This window comes from Corvus kubaryi, unplaced genomic scaffold (assembly GCF_017639235.1).
Source record: "Corvus kubaryi isolate FWS band 111438036 unplaced genomic scaffold, C.kubaryi_AGA036_p1.0 66, whole genome shotgun sequence".
Classification (NCBI taxonomy): domain Eukaryota; kingdom Metazoa; phylum Chordata; class Aves; order Passeriformes; family Corvidae; genus Corvus; species Corvus kubaryi.
The window spans coordinates 28,353,523-28,375,612 of NW_024582054.1; the positions used below are offsets into that span (position 1 = coordinate 28,353,523).

The 22,090-nt window shown below is 44.1% G+C and overlaps 1 protein-coding gene across 7 annotated transcripts in view; it reads left to right on the forward strand.

The window, feature by feature from the left end:
• The window catches only part of CEP170B (centrosomal protein 170B), a 59,386-nt gene that overhangs the window by 14,816 nt on the left and 22,480 nt on the right, over window positions 1-22,090 (forward strand). For 4 of the 7 annotated variants that reach the window (XM_042048415.1, XM_042048416.1, XM_042048419.1 and 1 more), the window contains 7 exons: window positions 1,237-1,315; window positions 3,951-4,009; window positions 6,600-6,738; window positions 15,162-15,263; window positions 15,828-16,304; window positions 18,538-18,600; window positions 19,495-20,243. In XM_042048415.1, coding sequence (XP_041904349.1) covers window positions 1,237-1,315; window positions 3,951-4,009; window positions 6,600-6,738; window positions 15,162-15,263; window positions 15,828-16,304; window positions 18,538-18,600; window positions 19,495-20,243 — 1,668 coding nt within the window. The remainder of the gene's footprint in view (window positions 1-1,236; window positions 1,316-3,950; window positions 4,010-6,599; window positions 6,739-15,161; window positions 15,264-15,827; window positions 16,305-18,537; window positions 18,601-19,494; window positions 20,244-22,090) is intronic. The other 3 variants (XM_042048417.1, XM_042048421.1, XM_042048422.1) reach the window with 1 other exon arrangement.

A 22,090-nucleotide genomic window follows, 5' to 3' on the forward strand; every position in this document is an offset into this window, starting at 1 on the left:
GAGTAGTCAGCAATGCATTATGTGGCTTTGCTGGATAATCTGGTTCATATTAATTGTCAAACTGTTTTGTATTGTTTTTGTTATAATGTTCAGGTAATTGTGCAGTCTCTCTTCAGAGTTTTTTGTTTTTAAAGGTAGCATTTCTACCTGCATTAAGCATTTTACTGGAGTTATTTTATCTGAAGTAACCACGGTCAAATAAGTAACTATCAAAATGTGTTCTTGCAGACTTTTGTTTTGAAGAAAATTCAGCAAACAATTATTCCTGTTCTAGATGTGACTGATGTGGGTTTTTTAAATATTAAAAAATGTAATGCAAATTGGAATTCCATGCCTTTTAACTAGCTGCACTGTTTTTATTCTGAAACTACAGGCTTCTTTCTCAGCTCTTCTGTAAATTGCCAGGAAACTGGGGACTGTTGTCTGCCAAGGTTCTAGTTTCCTGCTCTAGCATTTATTTTTCCTCTGTGGTTAATACTAGGTCTGTGAGAATTGTTTCATAGTGGGTCCCCTCAGAAAGCAGAGACATCAAAGACATTTATTCACAGCTGCGAAATACATTTCTTGCACCTTTAGAAGGATGTTAGCTTCTTTCAGCCTCAATTAACTGCCTGGGGCATGGGAAAAAGGAGTGTGTGAATTTTTAGCACAAATGGTTTGGTTTTCTTGGACAGTGTGGCCTCAGGTGTCATGGTGATGCTGCTGTAAATTTTTATCCCATTTCCCTGTGCATTTTCATTTCCCCTTCCTCTGTGATAGGCTTTGCTTTTGAAATTATCAGGCCTTGGGGCTGACACCAGTCTTGTTTGCCATCCAGCAGAAAGCTGATTCCTAGCTTAGTAATTAAGATCATGAGTTGCAACCATTTGCTGGTTGAGATGGGTGTAGGAGAGCCAAGAGCATTTGAAGTTCCTAACTTCAGGCGCCTCATTTACCTGTTCAAGTCGGGGACTGAAATTGTATTTGCAGCTGGTGCAAAGGTAAATCTCCCTAGAGGTCCCTTCACATAATTGAAGCATAATTGGGGTGCTCTGACTTGCCCATGGGAGCTACTTGCTGGTGTTGATTTTTCCAGGAAACTTAGCTCCTAGCTCCTGCCTTGGTGCTGGCACACCCCGAGTATGTGCGTTGCCATCGGCAGATGGGCATGGGTGCCCTCCAGGAGCACCGTCCCTCTGAAATCTTATCACCCTGATACCCTCAGTCAAAACCCATTCCTGTGCTTCTCTCCTGCAGACATTTGTCAATGATGTGAGGATTCCTGACCAGAAGTACATCACCCTGAAGCTGAATGATGTCATTCGCTTCGGCTATGATATCCTTTCTGACGAGGATTTGGACTCGGGCTTTGTTTGGGTTTTGCGCTGTTTGCTGCATGAAGAGGTACCAGGGCTAATTGTGACTACTGAGTAAGGTGTTTGTTTTGCCTCTTGGAGCCTTTGGATGGATCATAAACTTGTGTTTCTCCACAATGAAACTAATTCAGAGCACATTATTCATGGTGCCTGCTTTTTCATTGGACTTTGGATCAGGCCCTGCACTGGCAATAGTGACTGTGGAGGTGCCTCTTCAGTCTCCTCCTATGGAAGGGTTGCATTTTTTTTTTTTTTACTTGGGTGGCAACTGTAGCTGGTACCAGCCAGGAGCAAACATAGTTCATATGTTTTTGTATGAACTAGCATCTTCCTATTTTTTTTTCATTCAGCTTGCATTGTTTTGTTAGTCATTTCACCCAGATGCTTTCTTTCAGACAATTTTCAGGCCTTCAGCGTTCAGCATTTAGCTGTGGAGCTTGTGGCCAGACCCTTGACTCTGTATTGATTAAAGTTTGCCCGTGCAAATTGTTTCTGCCACAAAATGCAAGAGTAAATCTCTTTATCAATAGCACATTTCACCTCTAGCAAGGGAAGCTAGGTTGCAGTTACTGCTTTACTTACCACAAATCCTGCTGGTGTCTGCTAAAACACCTTTGCTTTCATCCCTTTCTTTTTTTATCCTGATGTGACTGTATGACTGGCTATAAGCATAGATGTTGGCATGCCTTTCTGAGCCTGCAGAGCAGTAGTGGTAAGTAGAGGCTCCTATTGCTGTCTTTTCATGTAATCTAATACTTTTTTCACTTCTTTTCAGTTGCTTCTATCTGCCAAACCTTGCCCACTCAGGCTGAATTTAGAAGTAGCAAGTGCCTTCTCCAGGTTTTTTTTTCTTTTCTGGGGAAATGTCAGTTAAAACAGTCCAGACACTTCTGAGAATAGAGGCAGAGACTAAGCTTTACCATTTGGTGGGGGGAAATGTTTGGTTGGATCACTCTTGTGCATCCTTGACCCTAAGGCCACATTTCTCTGCCTTTTGCTGTCCCCACGATAATCTGTTTGTGCCTGGCCATGCTTTAGCCCTCAAAATATTCCAAACCTTGAGCCTCACTGGTTTTCCAGGGAACTGGGTACTTCAGCTCTCAGCAGTGACAGGGCAGGAGCACTCACTGTTGCAACCAGGATTGCTTAAACTTACATGTGTGGCATCCTGGATCTGCAGAAAACCAGGTTTTTCTGGGCCACGTGTAAGATCATACTTCGGGTCTTGGTCCCTGTCATCTGGGATCTTGTCATTAAAGGTGGTGTCTTGCTGCACCCATGATGAAGTCTGTGACAGTCCCATAGGCAATCTCAGTTGTAGCTTTTCTTAATTTTGCAAATGTTTTTTTTTTGATGTAGCGGCTTGTGTGTGTTCTGGTCTCTTGGTGTCTGGGGAAATGCACAAAAGACTTGCTGTGAACTCCAGTGCTGGGAAGGCAAAAATCAGTGCCTGGAGTATGGGCGGGTTTTAATGGTTGTGATACAGGTTTAAACTTTTTATAGAAAGCAATTCTCAGCAATGAGCAGCTGAGTTGAAGTATTTAGTCCTGCAGCCCTTACATGGATATTCAAGTGAAACGAACGATTACACTTAGGAGTTCTAGAATTTATTGCCCTCAACAGGAGAATTTTTAAGAATGTAGGTTTTCGAGTAATCTTTGTACTATGTACTACAGCTATGGCAGCAAAAATGTCTTCCTCTGCTTTGCTACTTCGGTATCACTCTGTTTAGCAGAGCTTTCTGTGCACACTGCAGTCAGCTTGGTGTGGATGGCAGCATCTCCTGAGGTCTCCGAGTCAGCTGTGTCCCGTTGTACTAGAGCATTTCTCTTTTCCATTTACAGTTTCACTTACAGGCTGTGCAGAGTTTCCCTGCTAGGCCAGTATCACTTGGTTTATTTTTAGTCTAAAATTTTCCATCTTTCCTTTTTCTTCCGTGTTGCTTTCTGCTGTGCTGACTGGGTTGTTCATGATGCCATTCCAGATGCTAGCTTTTTTTTTTTTTTTAAATACAGTGTTGCTGAGGATTATTGCTTGGGCTCAACCATGTGAATTCCTCCCTTCCTAAGAGGTCACAGCAGCTCATGACCTGATCTACTTTTCATCTGGAAAACTGCAGTGACTGAAAGGCCTTGTCACGGCAAGAGAGTGCCATAGTCCCAAGCATTTGGGCAAGGAGCTGAACTCTGCTGCTCCCTTATCCAGAGTGTGACACTGGCCCATCTTGGCCAGGATACTGAGTGGTGTGCCTGAAGCTGCCAGCCAATGGAGAGGAGCAGGGTGTGAGCTGAGCTGGGGCTCTGGTTGCTCCCCCAGGTCCTGCACAGAGTTGCTGGTGCTCCTCCAGGCTTCTCCTGCTCAGGTCCCCTGCCTGCTGCCCCTCTGTTGTCATGGGTCTGGCCAGCAAATGTGATTGCACACTGCATCACAAACTGTGCATGACAAAGACCATGCTGGGCTGCAGCACAGGCAACTTCTACTACCCTGCATATTTTAAGATATTCTGGTTTTATGATCCTGCTTTCATTTTGTGACTAAATGCTAGATTTCTCTGTCCATCCAATTCCTTTGTCTTTCCCTTAACAAGTTCTGTACATTCGAACATGTATGTCCTGGAACAAATTCAACACAAAGTCCCAGAAGAAGCATTAAAGGTAAGAGTGGCTGGGTATGGTATACTTTTTTCTTTATAAATTTAAGTACTCTAGTGATGGTGAAGCAGAATGAAATATTTAAATACTCTTGATGGCAGTGAAATGTTTCAAAATGTGAGGCTCTCCTTGGATTTCGACTTAATAAAACCCTCCTTTGAGGAGAGATAACATTTTCCAGTTATCTCAATTCTGATTTCTCTGTGCTAATATGTAGAACAAGTTATTTATGTTTCATGACTGCCAAAAAAGGTTACTTAAAGCTGTAATATGTTGAAGAACAACCAGCACAGAAACTTGTGGGTGAAGCACAGCAGAACTTGTTCCCTCCCAGAAGTGGAGCACAGATGTCTTTTCTGAGCATGGTGACTTAGGCCAGCTCCACCACACCTCCTCCATCAGGCTGAAGTTTGCTTAATTTATTCATATGTACCATCTCGTTTTTGCCTTCAAGCTCCCAATTTTACTTACTGAGCAGTCAGTCCTCTTACGAGTGAGGCATTTTTTAAACACTGTTCAGTAGCAGTTAAGAAATATTCAAGCATCCTCTTATCTAAGGCAGGAAAGCAACCCCCTCTAGGCGAGAAAGCTGTAATGTTCAGCTGTGGGACTGGGCTATCAGTGCCATGCATCAGCTCTTGGCTAGCAGGTACAGCCTTCTTAGCCCTGGTTCTGTGTTTAGCACTTGATGAGGATAGGAAATCTAACAGCTAGAATTGGGCAAATGATTCATTGAACTTACTCAGGGATAATCTGGATGGATTCACCCTTTTATTAATTTACTTGTAATAAACTAACTTCTAAATAGCTCATTTACTGTGTTAATATGGAACCTGTTTTAAGGTAGAATAACTTTCCTAGCTGGAGAGAGGGTTCAGAAAAAATAATTCAAATAGATTCCAATTGCCTCTGCCAAAAAACTGAGATAATGCAGATGAGAGCCTTGAAATAATTTATAATGTTCCTTTAAGAAAAAAGGGGATTTCAGGATTTGAATCCTGAGTGGAAAATGGCCTGAGTTCTGATTCTTCTCAGTTTATTCTTTAAAGGATTTTCTGATTTTGCAGAGCTAAGTCACAGTGACCTTCTCTGACCTTCTTGTGTACTACAATTGTCACTTAATGGCCTCCAAATGGGGTATTTCTGCTGTGCTGTAGCTTCTACACAGGTGTGCATGCTTTTTGTTGAAAGACACAGCTGCAGGATGTAGGAACCCAGAGTGCCGAGAATATTTCTCTGCCTGTTTTTAAGGGTGGGAAGGGTTTGAGCGGGGTTTTAAAATCTCCCGCTGCTTTTATGGGTGTCAGCGAAGTCTCTGCAGGAGTTTTAAACACCTCCTCCTCATCAGAAGCAGGAGGTGCCAGCTCTGGAAGGGTTTCATAAATTACTCTAGCTGGTGGTGTTAATTTCTGAGCTGTTCCATCTCTTAGACTCGTGTAATGGTATAGAATAGAATTAATATTCTCCCAAAAAGATGGTAAATACAAATCTCCAAGTACTGCATCAGGAAACTCTCTTTTTACCCAGGACAGCAAACAACGTATTTCTTTTTTAGATGCTGGTAAGGGATGGTTATGAGCTAGGCTTTCAAAACTATGTATTATATTTGCCTCTGCTTGGGACGGAACTGCACCCATGATTTGTTTCTTGGTCTAGTTTTGGACAGCTTACCGTGTTTTTGATAGATGTTATCGGCTTGTGAAATCCCAGTCTGAGTTCTGACCAGCAGTCCACGGCTCCTCCTCCCCCCTGTGCACTGAGGGTAGGAGATCCTGGAGTTTCAAGGCCGACCCCGGGGTTTTCTTTTCTTCTGTTTCTGGTCATGCGCTGCTGTCCAAAACATTCTGGCTTGCTTCGTTCTGATGAGGCCGAACACGGGGCACCAATTGTGCCATAAATCAAATCCCTCCTGATGGGAGAGAATTTTCTAGAAGTCCTTGCAAGGAGTTTCAAAGATAAACCAAGACTTTTCCTTGAGTTTCAATGCTGCTGGATAGTTGTTTATTAAGCCTTATCAGAGGAATAGAGCCACTAGCGTGACCCAGGTACAGCATAGAGCACAGAAAGCAGGAGTGAAGTCTCTAATTACCAAGATTTACACAGCCTTTTAAAGATAATTTAACCAATAGTTACTATAAATGTATATTATTTTCCCTTTCCTACCAATTATTCAGTAACACGGGCAGGAACTGCGGAATTCTCTATCCAATCATTCCAAACTACTTTTACTGCAGAACATGGAGTAGTAGAAGAAGGAGAAGAAGGTTTAGAGAACAACAATCCTCCATTTTGATATTTTTTACTCTTATCTATTTACTACAAAGAGAAGCCCAAAACCTCTACATTTTTCACCCTGTGACAATCTTACATAGTAGTCTATCACCTAATTCACACCACTGTATTTTCTAGTTCCTGTCTGATCATTGGTAATTTTTTCCAAGGTTGGAGGTTAAAACAGTGTTGTTCAGGGGGGTAAGAACCCTTAAAAACAGGCAGAGAAATATTCTCGGCACTCTGGGGTCCTACGCAGTACAGACTTTGGGTGATTCTGTTGGTGGGGAAGAGGGGTTCACTGCTGTTTGTGTCTCTGCAGCATGAGAAGTACACCAGCCAACTCCAGATGAATTACAAAGGCACGGCCATGAAGAGGGCGGAGCAGCCCATGGAGCATGGTGTCTACACAGAGTCCCCACAAGCAAAGCTGGAGAAAGGAGAGAGGAAAGCAATTACAGGTACCTGCTTGGGAACCAGTTAATCAGGATTCTGAACAAAGTGCAGCTTGAGTCCTGTGCTGGGTGATGATTCTGACAGTATAGTCTTGTGGGTTGCATTTGGGAGCAGTTCTGGAAGGATCATCTTTCTAAATCCCTGGAGTATTCCAGAGTCTCGGTTTTTGGAGATTCAGCCTCCAAAAAAATTCAGCTGATGTGATGGCTCCTACATGCTTTGTTGCTGTGTATGTTCTGGAAAACCTGTGGGCTGAGCAGGTTTGGTAAGTTCTCTGGCACCTGTCTGGTCTATTTTTAATTTCCTAATCGTGAGCTGGTGTTTGAACAGAGAGGGTGACTCAGAGTAGAAAATGTATGGCTGCTGTGGCGTGGTGCTGGCAGGCAAAGAAGCAGCAAGCCTTTCTTTTACAAAACCCTGGATGCTTTTAAATGGCTGTATTTCCTAATGTGCCAATATGTAGGATTGAAACCGACTGCCAAACTGGGAGATGTGTGCTTCAGGTTTGCTGTTCCCCAGCTTCAAACCTTTTCTATTTGAGGAATTCCTTCTGTTCTCCATTTTGTTACCAACTGCTGCCTTCCTTTAAAGACCCTCTGTCAAACTTGGTTCCTCCATGTTCCCTATTATGGTTTGCCAAGACCTCCCCAGCAGTCTTATCTCACCCATCTCACCCAAATTCCTGCTTCCTGTCTGTACTGTCCTGATGGGTCTCTCCCCGGTTTTGCTCAGGTATCAGTTCATGGCTTTCTGGAGCTTGCTGGTGCATGGGAGGAAGAAATATGGTTTTAAAGCATACTGGTAACATGATTGGTAGTGTTGGTCTTGTGGCTCCAGGATGTCAGAGCACTTAGAAAGCTTTAGGGTTTAGCATGGAGAGTTGCCTGCTCTCAGTTGGAAGAAGAATCAGGGAGGAGAATGGAGGGAAGGGGATGGGCAAGTAATAGAGTGAGGTAAACATCTTTGGTGAGGTTACCTAGATATAGGTACAGCAGCTTTCTAGAAAAATGTACAGCTTTGGATAAATCTGTTAAGGCTTCATGATAACTAATTGGAGTGGGTTGATTGACCTTAATCTCCCATGTATTGTCCTTAGGAAAATCCCCATAAGCTGTCATAGTGTAATGTTCCAGAGTGTAATGTCTCAGAGTAATGTTCTTCCTCCTCGGTCTCCTCGCTGTCTCCAGCTATGTGTGGAAGCACACGCACCCGTGTGCCTGGCTCCCATTTTTTGCACCAGAAAACCTTTTTTGTGTTGCTTTGGCTGTGTCTGTGTGGCTGTGTTTGGGACTGAGCCTGACAAGTGTGAATTTAAAGGGATGGAATTGTGGATGATTAAATGTGACACCGGGGAGGGTGAGAAGAGGTGAACCCCACTGGGGGAAGAGCTCTCCAGCTGCCTTTCAAGGGGCAGGAGGTTCTTGGAAAGCAATGCCGGTAACTGGAACCACTTCGTGTTGCTACTGCATGGTTCCATGAACCCTCTGGTTTTTGTTTTGCCACCTTCCAAAATACACTCTCATTGATTTTAACCTACATAGTGTAAGCAGTTGATATTTGGAACACCTTCAAAGCCGGGACATTGAGTGACTCCTCAGCAAGGTGACCCGTTTCTCTAGTCTGTGATTCGCTGAACTGCATTATGTTTCTGTCATCTTTACTGGGCACAGACCAGAGCTCTAAGGCAAAACGGGTTCTGTGTTCTTACTGGGGACCAGCACTGAAGTGTGTCACATGCAGTGGGACTGATAGGCAGAGCTAAAAAAATCTGTAAAGCGCTGCTAACCTCACTGAGTGATGGAGGAAATCAGGACTTTTGTTTGAAGTATTTTGCCGGATTGGACTGAAACCTGTGGAAGCAAGAGAGGGAGCATGAGCATTAAATCAGTACCTCGCTCTCCCAAAAGCATCTCTGTCACGTGAGCAGAATGATCAGTGGATCCCTTTTTCATCTGCGATGTGACTTAATTCACCTTGTCCTCAGCTGCACGCATGCACCGTTTCTCCTCAGTTGCTGGGAGGAGTGGCAGCAATTTGAAATGATTGGTAAAAAGAAGAATGTAGTGGGGGAGTGGGCTTGCTTAGTGGCAGCAGAAAGAGGCTTTAGGAAAAGAGCTGTTTTGCTAAGCCTGTAGGTATTTAGGAATTTGCATTGGCTAATTAGAGCAAGTTCTGGGCTGACAAAAGCCTTTAGAGGGATTGGTTCCCAGGGCCAGAATGGAAGAGAGGCAGAGGGAATGCAGGCTTTCAAGGAAGAGGTTTAACAAAACAATGTAAACAATTAGAGCTGCTTAGAAATGGGAGGAGGTGAGGGGCTGAGGATAAAGGGATAAAGGGGTGTGAATGGGAAACAGTCAATTTAGTCTTTATGCTCTTGTACTTGCAGCTTTTGGGTGTATGTTGCCTGTAAGCAGAAAATCATCTGGGAAATGTTTGAAGCAAGGAGTTTGGTTAATCCTGTGGGTTGGAGATGGATATGGATAAGTGTCCACGGTTTTGCTAGTTAATGCTAAAAATAGCTATTAGCTCTCATGTCTAAAGCCTTGAGTGATCAGGAAGCCAGGTAGAGCCTTGAACTGAGCAGATTTCAAGATGGTCACAATCCCCATTCCCATCTGTTGCTACCTGAGTTGAGGTACTTGGTAAGATACTTTGTGGTCTTCTGTTCTCAGCACGTAGTTAATCCCCAGGTTGATCTTAATTTTTTGTTTTTTCAAAGCTGCCACAGCCTGATGGGACTAGGTAATCCCGAATCTGATGACTAACCTCTGAATAACTGCTGCAGGCCTGAGTTTCCAGGGGTGGAGGCTGCTTGCAGCGTCCACTTGAAATGGGCATCATCACTTGCAGGAGTAGGACCAATTGCAGGAGCTTCTCCCGGGATCTGTGAAATCGGTTGGCTCACCAGGTTAGCGTCGTGTCATTAGTAAATCCTCTCAACAGAGTGGAGGACTTGAAAGGCTTGCTGATGTCCAGGGCTGAGGTCAGCAGGCAGCGAGGATGGAGGCAGTGGGAGCTGTGCCCAGTTGTGAAGTGGTTTCCATGGTCTTTGGCTGCTTTCCCCATGAGATCATGGCAATAGCTATTTAGACACAGAGCTCTGCCCTGGCCTTTAATTTAAGGGTGTGGTGTTGTATCTGCTTTTTTGCCAGAACTAGAGAGGTGGTAACTGCAGTGTATTTAAGGTTTGACTGTATAATTGATACAAATAAATCTGTGATTATCAGCCTGATTTGAAAGTCCCTGAGATCTGTGTATGTTCACAGCAGGTACAAAAGACCAGGGCTTCGATTAGCCATGCACATATGAAATAAATAGTGTGGCAAAAAGTCAGAGAATTGCTTTATGATTATTCCTACTAGGTTTGAATTCTCTACTTTTGGAGAGGAGTTAAAAAGCAGAGATGTAAGGAATTAATTTTAAAATGTTGTAGCTAGATCATCTTTTTTTTCCCTAAGGCCTCTGCTGTAAGAAGCCTATTCTGCATCTTCTGGAGATGGACATTATTGTTATTAATAATGAATCAAAAGCAGTTTGACTTAAGCTGGATTTCTCATGCTTTTGTTATGACTTGCAGTAGAGAGCTTCAAAGCTGTGTGTGCTTCTGTGAGCAAAGAAATTTGCTGTTGCTGACTGTCTTTCTCTCATGATAGTCTGAAGCTTTGTGCAGATTTGGGCAAAGCACAGCCCTCAGTCGTGCCCTGACCACAGGGGACACCTTCAAGGGAAATCAGACCCCTCTGTTTAGTGGGAGCTGTGTGCTTGTCTTGAAAGCTCTTCTTCCTGTTTGATGATGGAAAGCAGCTTTAATACAGTATTTCTCCTTTGCCTTTCATCACCTGGACTGTATTTTTGGTTGTGCCCTAGTGTTCTGTGTGATTCACTTCTCCATAAATACATCCTTTGTATTGACATGTCTCATTCTCTCTTTTAGTGTCTCTCCTTCAGATGATCAAGAGTTCTGTATTAATTTAACAGGCCACATTTTTGTCAGACTGTTAAGCAAATGGACTTCCCTTGTTCTGTGCTAAAACAGCCTTCATTTTTCCTTCTGAGTGACTGCCCCAAAGACAGAAATCCAGGAGCAGAACATGTGTATGTCAGTGGTCTTCCCTGTATTACACCATCACTGGTAGCTCAGTTTTTATCTGGCTGAATGCTTGTGCTGACCTCAATTCAGTTATCTAAAAGGATGGTTTTCGGGCTGCCTGCCTGAATTGATGAGCCAAGAAATATGTCTAAATGAATTGGCACCATCTGGGCAGCCTGGCACGGAGTGGAGAGAGGTGGTAATGAGCTGCCATCAATTGGAGGAAGTCTCATGTCATTAAAATGACTGAGCAGTTCGTTTTCATTGGTGTTCTTCCCTTCACTGCTGACTTGAGCGAGCCCCACATTTCTGTGTTCTCGCAAGAGCATCCATCTTACACTAAAAGAGAACAGGCACGAGCTGGCTTCAGGGTGCTTTGCATGTTTCAGGACACAGGCAAACATGCTGCTCTGGATGTTGCAGGTTCAGGTTGAAGTTGCTACCCAAAATGGATCCCAGCTGGTGAAGAGCAAAGCCCGCTGGCACAACTGCATGTGTAGCTGCTCCCTGGCCCACTTCTGTCACAGCCATCTGTTTTAGCTGCCTTCCCATCGTGCTTTTTTTTTTTCCCTCTCCCCTTTTTCGACAATATTGTTGTGTTAGAGCTGGAGCTGGGAGAGGTGTCAGTTGTGCTGGCAAATTAGAAGGGACAGAAGCTCCTGACATGAGCAGGGCAGCAAATTTATGTAGCTCTTTGTGCTGGTTTTGGCTGGGGTAGAGTTAATTTTCTTCACAGTGGCTGGTATGGAGCTGTGTTTGGATTTTTGCTGAACACAGAGTTGTTAATATAGAGATGTTTTTGTTATTGCTGAGCAGGGCTTACACAGAGCCAAGGCCTTTTCTGCTTTCCATACTGCCATGCTGGCGAGGAGACTGGGGCTGCATGGGAGGCTGGGAGGAGACAGCCAGGACAGGTGACCCAAACTGACCAAAGGGATGTGCTGGACCGTACCACATGCTCAGTATATAATATATGGGGAAGAAGGAGGAAGTAGGAGGGGATGTTTGGAGTGATGGTGTTTGTCTTCCCAAGTCACTACTATGTGTAATGGAGTCCTGATTTCCTGGAGATGGCTGAACACCTGCCTGCCCATGGGAAGTGGTGAATGAGTTCCTTGTTTGGCTTTGCTTCTGTGCACGGCTTTTGCTTTCCTTATTAAACTGTCTTTATCTCAGCCCATGAGTTTTCTACCTTGTACCCTTCCGATTCTTTCCCTGATCCTGCTGGTGGGGGAGTGAGTGAGTGGCTGTGTGGGGGCTTGGCTGCTGGCTGGGGTTAAACCACAACACTCCTCTGAAGCCAGATAAATCTGGCTCAGGATCTGGCTGCTTTCAGCGGTAGGCAAGAATGATGGTGACTGTGTCACTTGACAATGTTATTCAAAATGCAAATTAATATGAGTGCTCAGTGGAAACATTAATTGCTCTTAAAATATTGAAACTGTCCCTGAATAGCAAGATACTGACTCTTCAGCTTTCCATCTGTGCTTTTTGCAGTTTTAAAATGAAGTTCCAGTTTATTGTGGAGGCTGGGAGAGGAAAGGAATGAAACCCCCCCACACACAAATGTGCAGCTTTGTCACAGATGCTGTAACAGGCATTGCAGGTGGGGCCATGTGAGCTCTGTGTCATGGGGCATGAGGAACCTTCTGCTGCTGTGCAGTGAGTGCAGGGCAGTGTCTCTCACCCTGATGGCCCCAGATCTCTGCACTCTGGCCAGCTTGATGCACTCTTTTTAGGTGTTCCTAGACCTGCCCTGGGGTTTTGACTTTGTGCTGGCTTTTGTCAGAGGGGCAGTTAGGGAAATTTCTAAGTACCTGTTAAGGCCCAGGGAAATTTGAGACAGCAGAGGAGCTGGCTCATTATTCTTTATAAATCCTTTTTTTTTCCCTTCAGCTTCAATTGCAATCCCAAAGTTCCTCATTAACAGAAAAGGTCTGACCAGAAGTCTCCCCTGGCTGCCTTTTCCCTGTAGTAGAAAAGCTCCTGGGTGACAAAGGCAGAAGCTCCTGTAGTTTGTACACAGATCAGACACAGATCTTGGAGCAGTTTCTGGGGAGACTTCTGTCCTGCAGGATGGGTGTGACCTGTCTTAGCTCACTTCTGCCTCTCTGGGCACAAAATTGCCTTGGAGTAGATCACTGGCATCTTCTAGACTGGGGGCCTTTGGGATCCCTTTGGGGCTGGGATGTGCTGGAGAGATGAGCTGTAATGAGGCAACTCCTTCCAAGATGCAAGCAGTAACAGCACCCATCCTTGGGAAATATGCTGCTTGTGCAACAGTTGAGTGCAGGTGGTCTTTGCATTTCATCTATAGGGCAGTTGATCCCTTTAGGCACAAATTACCTCAGACATAACTGGCTTTTGCTAATGGATTTGTGTTAAAGTGTTGATCTCCTTCCCCCGGCTTCCCCAGATAGCTGCTTCTTGGCCATCAACCCTAAGATCTGTACTGCAAGTCAGAGGATAATAATCCATTGTGTGCCCAAAAGAAGTGCCTGACGTTGGTGAAGCAGATCCTGCGTGGTTGGGATGGGGTCTAGTGGGCAAGTTACAGCATGGAAAAAGGATGGTGGGTTTCTGCTGGGCTATATGACAGAAGCTCTTAGCCTAGCAGAAACCAAACCCTACACTGGAGTGCCTCTGTTCACTGACAACCTTGTGAATAGGTTTTTTAATTCCCCCCCCCAATCCCATGAGTGGTTTAACCTTCATCAGTTATGAAACATATTGCTTGGCAATTCCAATTTATCATGGTGAGAAATGCTCAAATGCTTCCTCCTTTGAACTTTCAAAGCCGCCTACATAATAGGAACATGGTTTATCTTCCACGCACCCTAGGCAGAGAGGAGAGTAATACTTTCAGCCTCTTTTGATCCTCAGTGTGAAGGGAGGCTGCGTGGTTAACTTTGAAACATGAAGGAGGTCTCTTGAAAAGGGCCTGTGGGCTGCATCTGTAAAGTAAAATTTTTTGCCTGTGGACTGTCAGTGTATGAGCTTATATATCTGGAATGATTCTAGAACAAAAATATCTGAAGTAGTGGCCACTGGGTCTGTGTAGCTTTAGAAACAGCAGCATAAAATCAGGCTTCTTTTTTAATTTGACTTACTTAATTCCCCTTCATCTCATGACTTCCCTTATGCTAATGACTGCTTTCTGTCATGTCCCTATTAAAACAGGGAATGCAAAATTGCAGGACTGTTTGAGAGCTGCTTTGCACAGAGCAGTGTGTGGTTTGAAAACCACAAGCTGAGCAGCAGCTGGCAGTAGAAGCCCAGCTATGGCTCTGGAGCTGGAGCCAGTGTTTAAGACATGGCCAGTTATGGCTGCTATGAGCAGAGGCAGAAGCAGCCTAACAAAGCTGGATCTTACTCTCAGGTGGAGAGGAAGATCTAGATGAAAGAACAAAAGCTACTTTATTTGCTTCTCTTAATCTATGAAAAAACCATAGTATTAACTGTACCACAGGCAAATTGGGTGTATTCTTTTTGCTTGTTGCATAAACAGCAGCAGCCCAAGGCACTGCCAAACACAGTCTTGTTTTGTGGGATACAAAACGAGAAGCAGTGGATCAGCTCCACTGAGTGGGTGCCAGTTGTTGCAGTGAAGCCCTGATCTTTCAGTGAGTGCTCACTGAGCAGAGAAATTATGTAAGCCTGGCTCTTCTAGAGGAAATTCTCCATGAGGAAAACCTCTGTCCTACAATTACTGTAGAACTCACTTGGTTTACTATAAGCTTTAGAGAGCAACAGTTTACTACTTCTTTATGAATGTGTAAGGAGATGGCTTTACCATTTTCCCTAAGTTTGTAACGATTTGAGAATTTCCTATTGGGGAATGTGTGTCACTTAGAGTGGGCGTGGTAAATAGTGGAAGAATCCCTAGTCTGGACACATCCAAGGATATGGTGGGGCAAAAATGTAGAGCTAAAGTCTTCCCATTTAAGGTGAGGAAAAAAGTCAGATTTTCACCTGATTTTTAGGTGAGTTGAAGACAGTTTTGTGGTTAGTGTTTTGTAGTCTGTCCTGCCAAAAATCCTCCACTTTGTGTGAATAATAAGACTAGAAAGAGACAAAAGCCAGTATCTGGGGAATGCATCTGTGAAAGACAAGGAAGGGGGGTGGAGTTAGTTATCTTACAATAGAATGTAGACAGGAAAAAAGGGTCATACAAAGAAAAGCCTGAGCATATTATTATGTATCATTTGCTGTTGCTGTAACCATGGTATAACAGGTTCATGGTCTCATCTGACCATGCTGTTTTTCCCCGTTTGGCATGTGGTTGAACCTGGTAAATTGATATTTTCTGTGTTAAAGTATTTGATTATCCTCTTCTAGAAACGAATACTTACCGCACCCCTCTCTATGGGCAGCCCTCCTGGTGGGGGGAAGATGATGCAAATAACAAGGAGGAGAGAAGGCAAGAGGAACATTACTCAGGTAATGGAGGTGATGTGGGGTGGGAGAAGATAAGGGACACAAAATTTCGGCGCACTTTTGATATTTACTGTGTGAAGCCATCCTGTTTCAAGACTTTAATTACCGCTTCTTTTTTGTGCTTGTATTTGCACATTCCTGTGTGTAGGTTGCTGCTGCTGAAACTGGAATAAGGGAGAATTAAAATGTTTTCCCTAAAATATTTGACCATTAGAAACAGCAGTTGTGGAGTAAATCACTGAACTTGTATGAGAACTAGTTATATGGCAGTGCTGTATCTGTTTCTCACCTCATCATCCTTGGGAGCCATTTAGTCTTAACATTCCTGTTATTGTCAATCTGTGTGTATGGAAGAGGCATCTTATTTTCACTTGTGCAGTAAACCTGATGTTTCTATCAAGCATGTGCTCTACTTCACAAAGAAGCGTTTTATTTCAATGCACACACAGTGTATCTGTTCTCTAGCAGAGAGAGGTTGTGATTAGTAGACTTTTCAAGAAGTTGAAACAAATGAGTTGAGTAGTACTGAAAAAATGTGATTTTATCCTTTTTTCCCCCCTTTTGTAGAGAGATCAAAAGAGATAACCCAACATGAAGAGGAACTGAATGGGAATATTTCGACTTATAGAGATGCCCAAGAACAATCTGTGTTTGCCTTCCGGAGAGAGCCAAGTTACTTTGAGATTCCAACTAAAGAATTTCAGCAGCCATCAAAATCTCCAGAAACACAGGTCCATGAGATCCCAACAAAGGATGTTGATGCTGTGGTAGCCCCTGTTGTACAGAGTCATGCCTCTTTCACCATTGAATTTGATGATGGTACCCCTGGTAAAATAAAGATAAAAGACCATGTAACTAAATTTTCACTCAGACAGAGAAGACCCTACAGTAAGGAACCAGCTCATACAGAGGTGATGTCAGCGGAGAGCAAAGTGGCTGACTGGCTTGTCCAGAATGACCCAAGCCTGATGAGAAGGCAGTCTGCAGGAGATGATGTTTACAGTACCAAGAGTGACCTGCCAGTTCATGTAAGGACGCTTAAAGGTGAGTGAATGTCTTGTCATGTGGACATAGTGCTCTGTTGGCCATGCAAATGCAGCATAATAAAAGATAAAAACCTTTCTCCTGTCAAGGAGAACTGGACTTAATTATCTCTGCTCCAAATTTGCAAGATGAAGAATATTACTTTAATGACTGTTAATATTTTGAATGCAGCTAGCATGCTCTTCACCTGGCCCTGAAGTCATGTGTGATGTTGGCTTGGGAACATTCTAATGTGACTCCTCCTGTCTATAATGCCAGCTCAGCAGTAACTGGTTGAAAAAAGGATTTTAAATGTCTAAAATAATTTCCACGTGGTCAGGCAGGCTGATAAACACAGGTATTTCAGTGAATTTTGTTCTCTTTGCTTCTCCTAGCTGATGGAATGACTTTCTAACTGTAGTCACATCTTGTTATGAGTCCAGAGCAGTCTAAGCATGATCATCCTGTTGTACTATGTCTAAGTGTGATCATCTGGTAATGACCAGAGCCAGTTGGTTGGATGACAAAAGATCCTGACACAGAGACTACTGGTAGAGTTGAGATACACGTGATCCCCAGTAGAGGAAATTGTTGTGCTTGTAGGTAAAGTTTTCTTCTCTTAACCTAAAGCTTGTCTGAAATCCTCTGCTCAAAAACATCAGATTTGGTGGACCTGTGTCTTGTTAAGTCTGTCACTGAGGAATTCTTTGGGGATTTTCAAAGGTCTGAGGTGAAGTGTGGAGCCCAGTTCTTACTGCAGCTGGTGGGATTTGCATGATTCTAATGCAACTTTGAATATATTTTGCAAGATTTAGGCTTGCTCAGGTTTCCCTCTTGGGCCATGCACTGAACAGCTCGGAGGAGACCACTGATTCCTGCATTCTCACTGCCTTGCCTCTGGAAAAGCTATTGTTTTGAACTGCAGCTTGAGCTGATGAAGTCATACTGAAGGTTACCAGACCTACTTGTGCTTGAGGCCCTACTTAAACCACGACAGAGCTATACCTTGTTTTCTCTTAAAGGAATATTTGCTTTGACCTTCTTGGAAAAAATCCCCAAACCTTGTCATAATATGAAGTTTTATACCTCCAAATTGCTGTTTTGGGTACATATTTTTGGGAACCCTGTACCGTCATAAAGGTTTCATATTCAGCCATGGGGTTTGGCATGGAAATTGAACTACTTTGTTGCCATTGCTTGGTTCTAGTCCTTCCCAATAAGGGACAGGGTTAAGGTGCCCTGTTTGGGTATTTAGGGTTTTATTTTCAGTGTACTGTGACTGTGTGATGAAAGGGTTTGTGTGTTAGGATTTTTTATGTTATTGTCATACTGGATTTTGTTGACTTACTGGAGAACATTGTCAGGGATAGAAATGTGCTTCAGTGGTTTTGCTCTTTCCTCTTGGAGAAAACTAGAGAGTTGGGCAACTGTTGCTGTTGTGATGCACAGGAACACTAGAGACTGGCTTCATTTGCCTCTCTACAGTCCATAAGGCATGGAAAGAAGCTGAGGTAATTCAGTGCATAATTTGCATATCAAGAAATCAATGCTGGACATTTGATTAAAACATGCAGTGTTGATGGCCTGAGGAGTTGTTCCACCTCTACTTTGGCAGGTATCATTTATCTACGATAGTTGTGCAACGTGTTCTTCTGGCAGGGCTAATTTTGAAGATATCTTGGAGGCTACTGCTGGCTGCCTACCAGGTTTGGGTCTCCAGGATCAGTGATGCCCACCATAGGGGCTCTCTGGTAACATCTGTTCACTTCCAGGAACAATGTGATGAATGTAAAGCCTGGTATCAAGACTGCAGGGTTCAGGCCTTAGCACCTTGAGGGGATGTGCATGGTGTTCTGCTGGGGCATCCATGAGCATGGTGCATGTTTTCCTTGTGTCCTCACTGTTTTGCATTCATCAGAGCTCTTAGCCAAGACCTTTAATTTAAGAACTTTCCCTTCCAAGGGTGAAGCTTATCAGCCCTCAGGGCACAATGCAAAGTTTGCTGGCTTTTCTTCATGAGTGTGTTAGGAAACTCTTTGTAGAACTGACTCCTGGTTGAATGGACCTTGCATTAAGTTCTAATCTTTCACAGTTAACTTGATGTAATAAATGGTCTTCACCCATGAGTCTGGAGAACTTGCCAAGTAGGTTTGAGCAGTTTTCCTTTCAAACACGTGGTGTTTTAGCCAGTATATCTTGCTACATATTACAGTCTAGAGCGCAGAGACCTCTTTCCCCGTTCTCCCGATGACAGGTTCCTGGTCGTTGACTGAATCGTGTTGTGTGCCTTCACACCCGTTTCCTTCTCCAAAAAAAGGTTTGTTTTTTGTTTTACTTTTAACCTTTTGTTTTAGTTTTAACTTTCTGTTTTACTTCAACTTACTTTCTGAGTGTCCTGAGCTAAGGTGCTGAGGGGCAGGCAGGCACTGATCCATAGAGACAGTTGTAAAGATGGTTGTTGCTAACGTAAGTGAAAATAATTATAAACTTAGTTTAAGCTTAGTGAACTCTTAAGTAATGATTTAACCTTTGCTTGGCTGGTGATAGGATGGTGTAACTCATGGGGGTGTCATGGTGTGATTCTTAAATCTTCAGGAAAAGTAAAGAATCCTGCAAAATTACTTTTCTATTAGCCTCTGGTTTGTTTTCCCTTGTAGAGGAGAGTGACGTGGGTGGGTCACGAGATGCATGTACTTGTAATGCACTGACCTGGTCTTTCATCATGGGCATTCACTTTCACGGGATGCAGTGCAAGGGTTTTATTTCCTGATCCTGCAGAGATATTTCTGCTCTGTAATGGAGAGAACCCAGTGAGGTGGTCTTGGACTACAGTAATGGGATAAAATGGCAAAATGATATAATAATTTTTACTGAAGTTGAAAAAAGAAGGAAACAAGACATTAGGTATGTAAACCAATTACCATTACAAAATCAGAAATCCATGAGGTTGGAAGTACTTCTTGAATTCTTTTAAAATAAATAATTAACTTGGTAGCCAGCCAGTGGTGAAGAGTGGGGTCAGGAGAGAGCTGCTTTCTCTTTTATTTCTTCTGATGGGGTGCAATCCCTGTACCACACAGATGTCTGTGGAGTTTTCTAATCTTACAGAATGCTTTTCTTGTATCTGAAATGATAAAATTAAACTGGGAGATAATAACAGGGCTGCAGTAACTGAGAGTATGAAGGTCAAATGTACATACCTTGTTTCCAGGCCATAGGCACGAGGACGGGACTCAGAGTGACACCGAAGACCCCAAGGCAGAGAAGGAGACGACACCGGGCAGCGAACGTCCGGCAGAGCAGACAAGGCTGCAGCGCCAGATGAGGCGTGACCCCCACGAGATGCTGCACAACAAGCAGGCCTTTGTCATCGAGTTCTTCGAGGACACACCACGGAAGAAGCGGTCCCAGTCCTTCACACACAGTGCTCACTCATCCCAGAGCGACACGGATCCGGGGCTGAAGAGCAAGGTTGAAAAGCGCAAGAACGCATTGCCGGCGGAGAAGCCAGGAAATTCAGTGCCGCCATCCCACCTCACAGCCCAGGCAGGCAAAGCCACCACCAATTCCTGCGGGACCCAAAGAACGAGCTCCTTCAAGAGGGAGAAGACGGAGGATCGGATCAACTCCTCATCTTCTTCTGCTCCCAGAGCCAAAAGCTATGGGAGCGTTGGGAGGAAGTCTAAAATGGCTCAGGATTTTATGGCCGAGTACTTGCGTGAGACGGCTCAGTCTGGGAAGCCAAGCGCTGAGAAACCAGCCCCTCTGCCCATGCCAGTAGCTCCACGTGTGGTTATATCCTCGGAACCAGAGCCCGCCTCTGCTCCACCTCCAGAAGTGAAGTCTGCCCAGGGCAGGAGGAATGATGAGGAAGACAGTGTAAGCGAGACCGGCACATACACCATTGAGACCGAGTCTCAGGACAAAGAGGTGGAGGAGGCGCGAAAAATGATAGATCAGGTAAATGCTGCTTTTCTGTGCTTGGCCAGTGAGCTGAGGGCTGAAGGCTTGAAGGGCCTGAATTAACTTGCCATGAAGGGATGCAACTGGGTGCAGCAGGGGGTTATGGTTAGGGTTGGAAAATCATGCTGGGTGACCTGTGCTAAGGATAGGCCGCAACAAACCGTAAGGCTTGTCTTTAAATAATCCCATCAAAACAACAGAATTACAAACAAACAAAAAACCACAGAGTAAAAGAAGGCAAGATATACCCACGGCAAAGAGCTGCCTTGCTTAAAAAATTGAATTTGGATGCAAAAGTGAAAGAGTGGGTTTGCCATCTGTTTAGAGGAAAGGCAACACCTGAATAAAGATCAGGCTGATCCTGCTGACAGCAGTGGCTGGGAGCAGCTCTGCTCTTTCTAGGACTGCTCCCAAGCCTCTGCCTTGGCATTGCATCATCTCCTGCCCACTGTCAGGAAGATGGGAGCTGCAGCCCATCACTGATGCGTCATCCCATGGTAGGCCACAGGAAATGCCAGGGGCTGGTGCTTACAAGCCTCAGTGGCAGATGTTTCTGTATTTGGCTGTGCCTGATTAGAAAGGCAGTGCTTGCTGCAAGGGCAAGCGGCAGCTGGCTGTGATAGCAAAGGGTGTGATCTAGGGCAGAGGCAATCCCAGATGGATCTGTACTTGTTTGGATTTTGCAGAGTGAATGATAGCCTAAAAACAAAACTCCAGAGATGAGGGAGGCTTAAGAAGAACCCACCCAACTAAACAACCACAGGGCAAACCAAAGTTTGGCTGATTTTCAGGTTTAACTCTCATCTGCGGTCTATTATGAAAACAAAACTGGCAAGTTGTTATGAAGATTTAATGAAATGTAGTCAGGAGGATGGCAAGGTTTAAAGGAAGCCTTAATTGAACCTGGCTTTAGAGCTTTGTGTACAGTGTTTATGAGCCTGGATCTAGCTTCTCTCTTTTGTTTTTTATTGTATTTGTTCCTTACATCTTGTTTGAAATGTGATCGGAAGCTTTCAGGGCATGGTATTTAAGCCACAGCAAGGTCCTAGTCCTGACTTTAGATGACTAATTGTTCTGGTGGGGAAATATGAGGGAAGGTGCCACAAAAATACAGGTATTTCTGGGGAGTAGTCTTGGCAGCCATGTGACTTGGGCAGGCAAAGTGACCAGCTTCTGGTATTGACTGTGCCATAGACTTGGTGCAGTGCAGACCTGCCACTTGTGAAACAGCTGATAACTGAACCTCAGTGTTCCTGTCCAGGAAGAAAGAAGATTAATTTTGGACTTGCTTAGTTTTTGAGGTGTCTTTTCTCTGTATTCCTCCACCATTGCATGCACATTTTTTTAACAGAAGTGAAAGCAGAGATCTTTATGGCCGTCTCTGTTCATCCAAGGCAACCTCTGTGGTGGTATCTTCCTCTGATCTTCTTGCAGTCAAGTGAGAGGAACAAGCCCTTCTGAGGCATGAGTCTTGGTCACCCCTGACAGGAAGGCCTGCTTCAGGGGGAATCTGTCCAACGAGCTCAAACACTCACCCATCTCAGGTGCATCCTTCCCCAGTTCCTTGTGCCAGTGCAGGGCTGTTTTGCTCAGCCCACTCTCAGCTACAGTCTATGAAAGGCACTGGGGATGGAGCTTTCCCATTTTCACCGTCTAGCTCCTCGTGAATGAGCTGGTAAATAACTTTTTCTGACACTCATCCTAAATTTCTCTGGGCTGAAAAGGGACTCCTTTTCAGTGAAAGTTACTGCTGTTAAAGGCAACACTCCTAAATAATGAGGGTGAGAGGAAAGGTGGGTGTGAGTGGATTCTATGATTATATTTAAAGCTGCTACTGTGGAGTA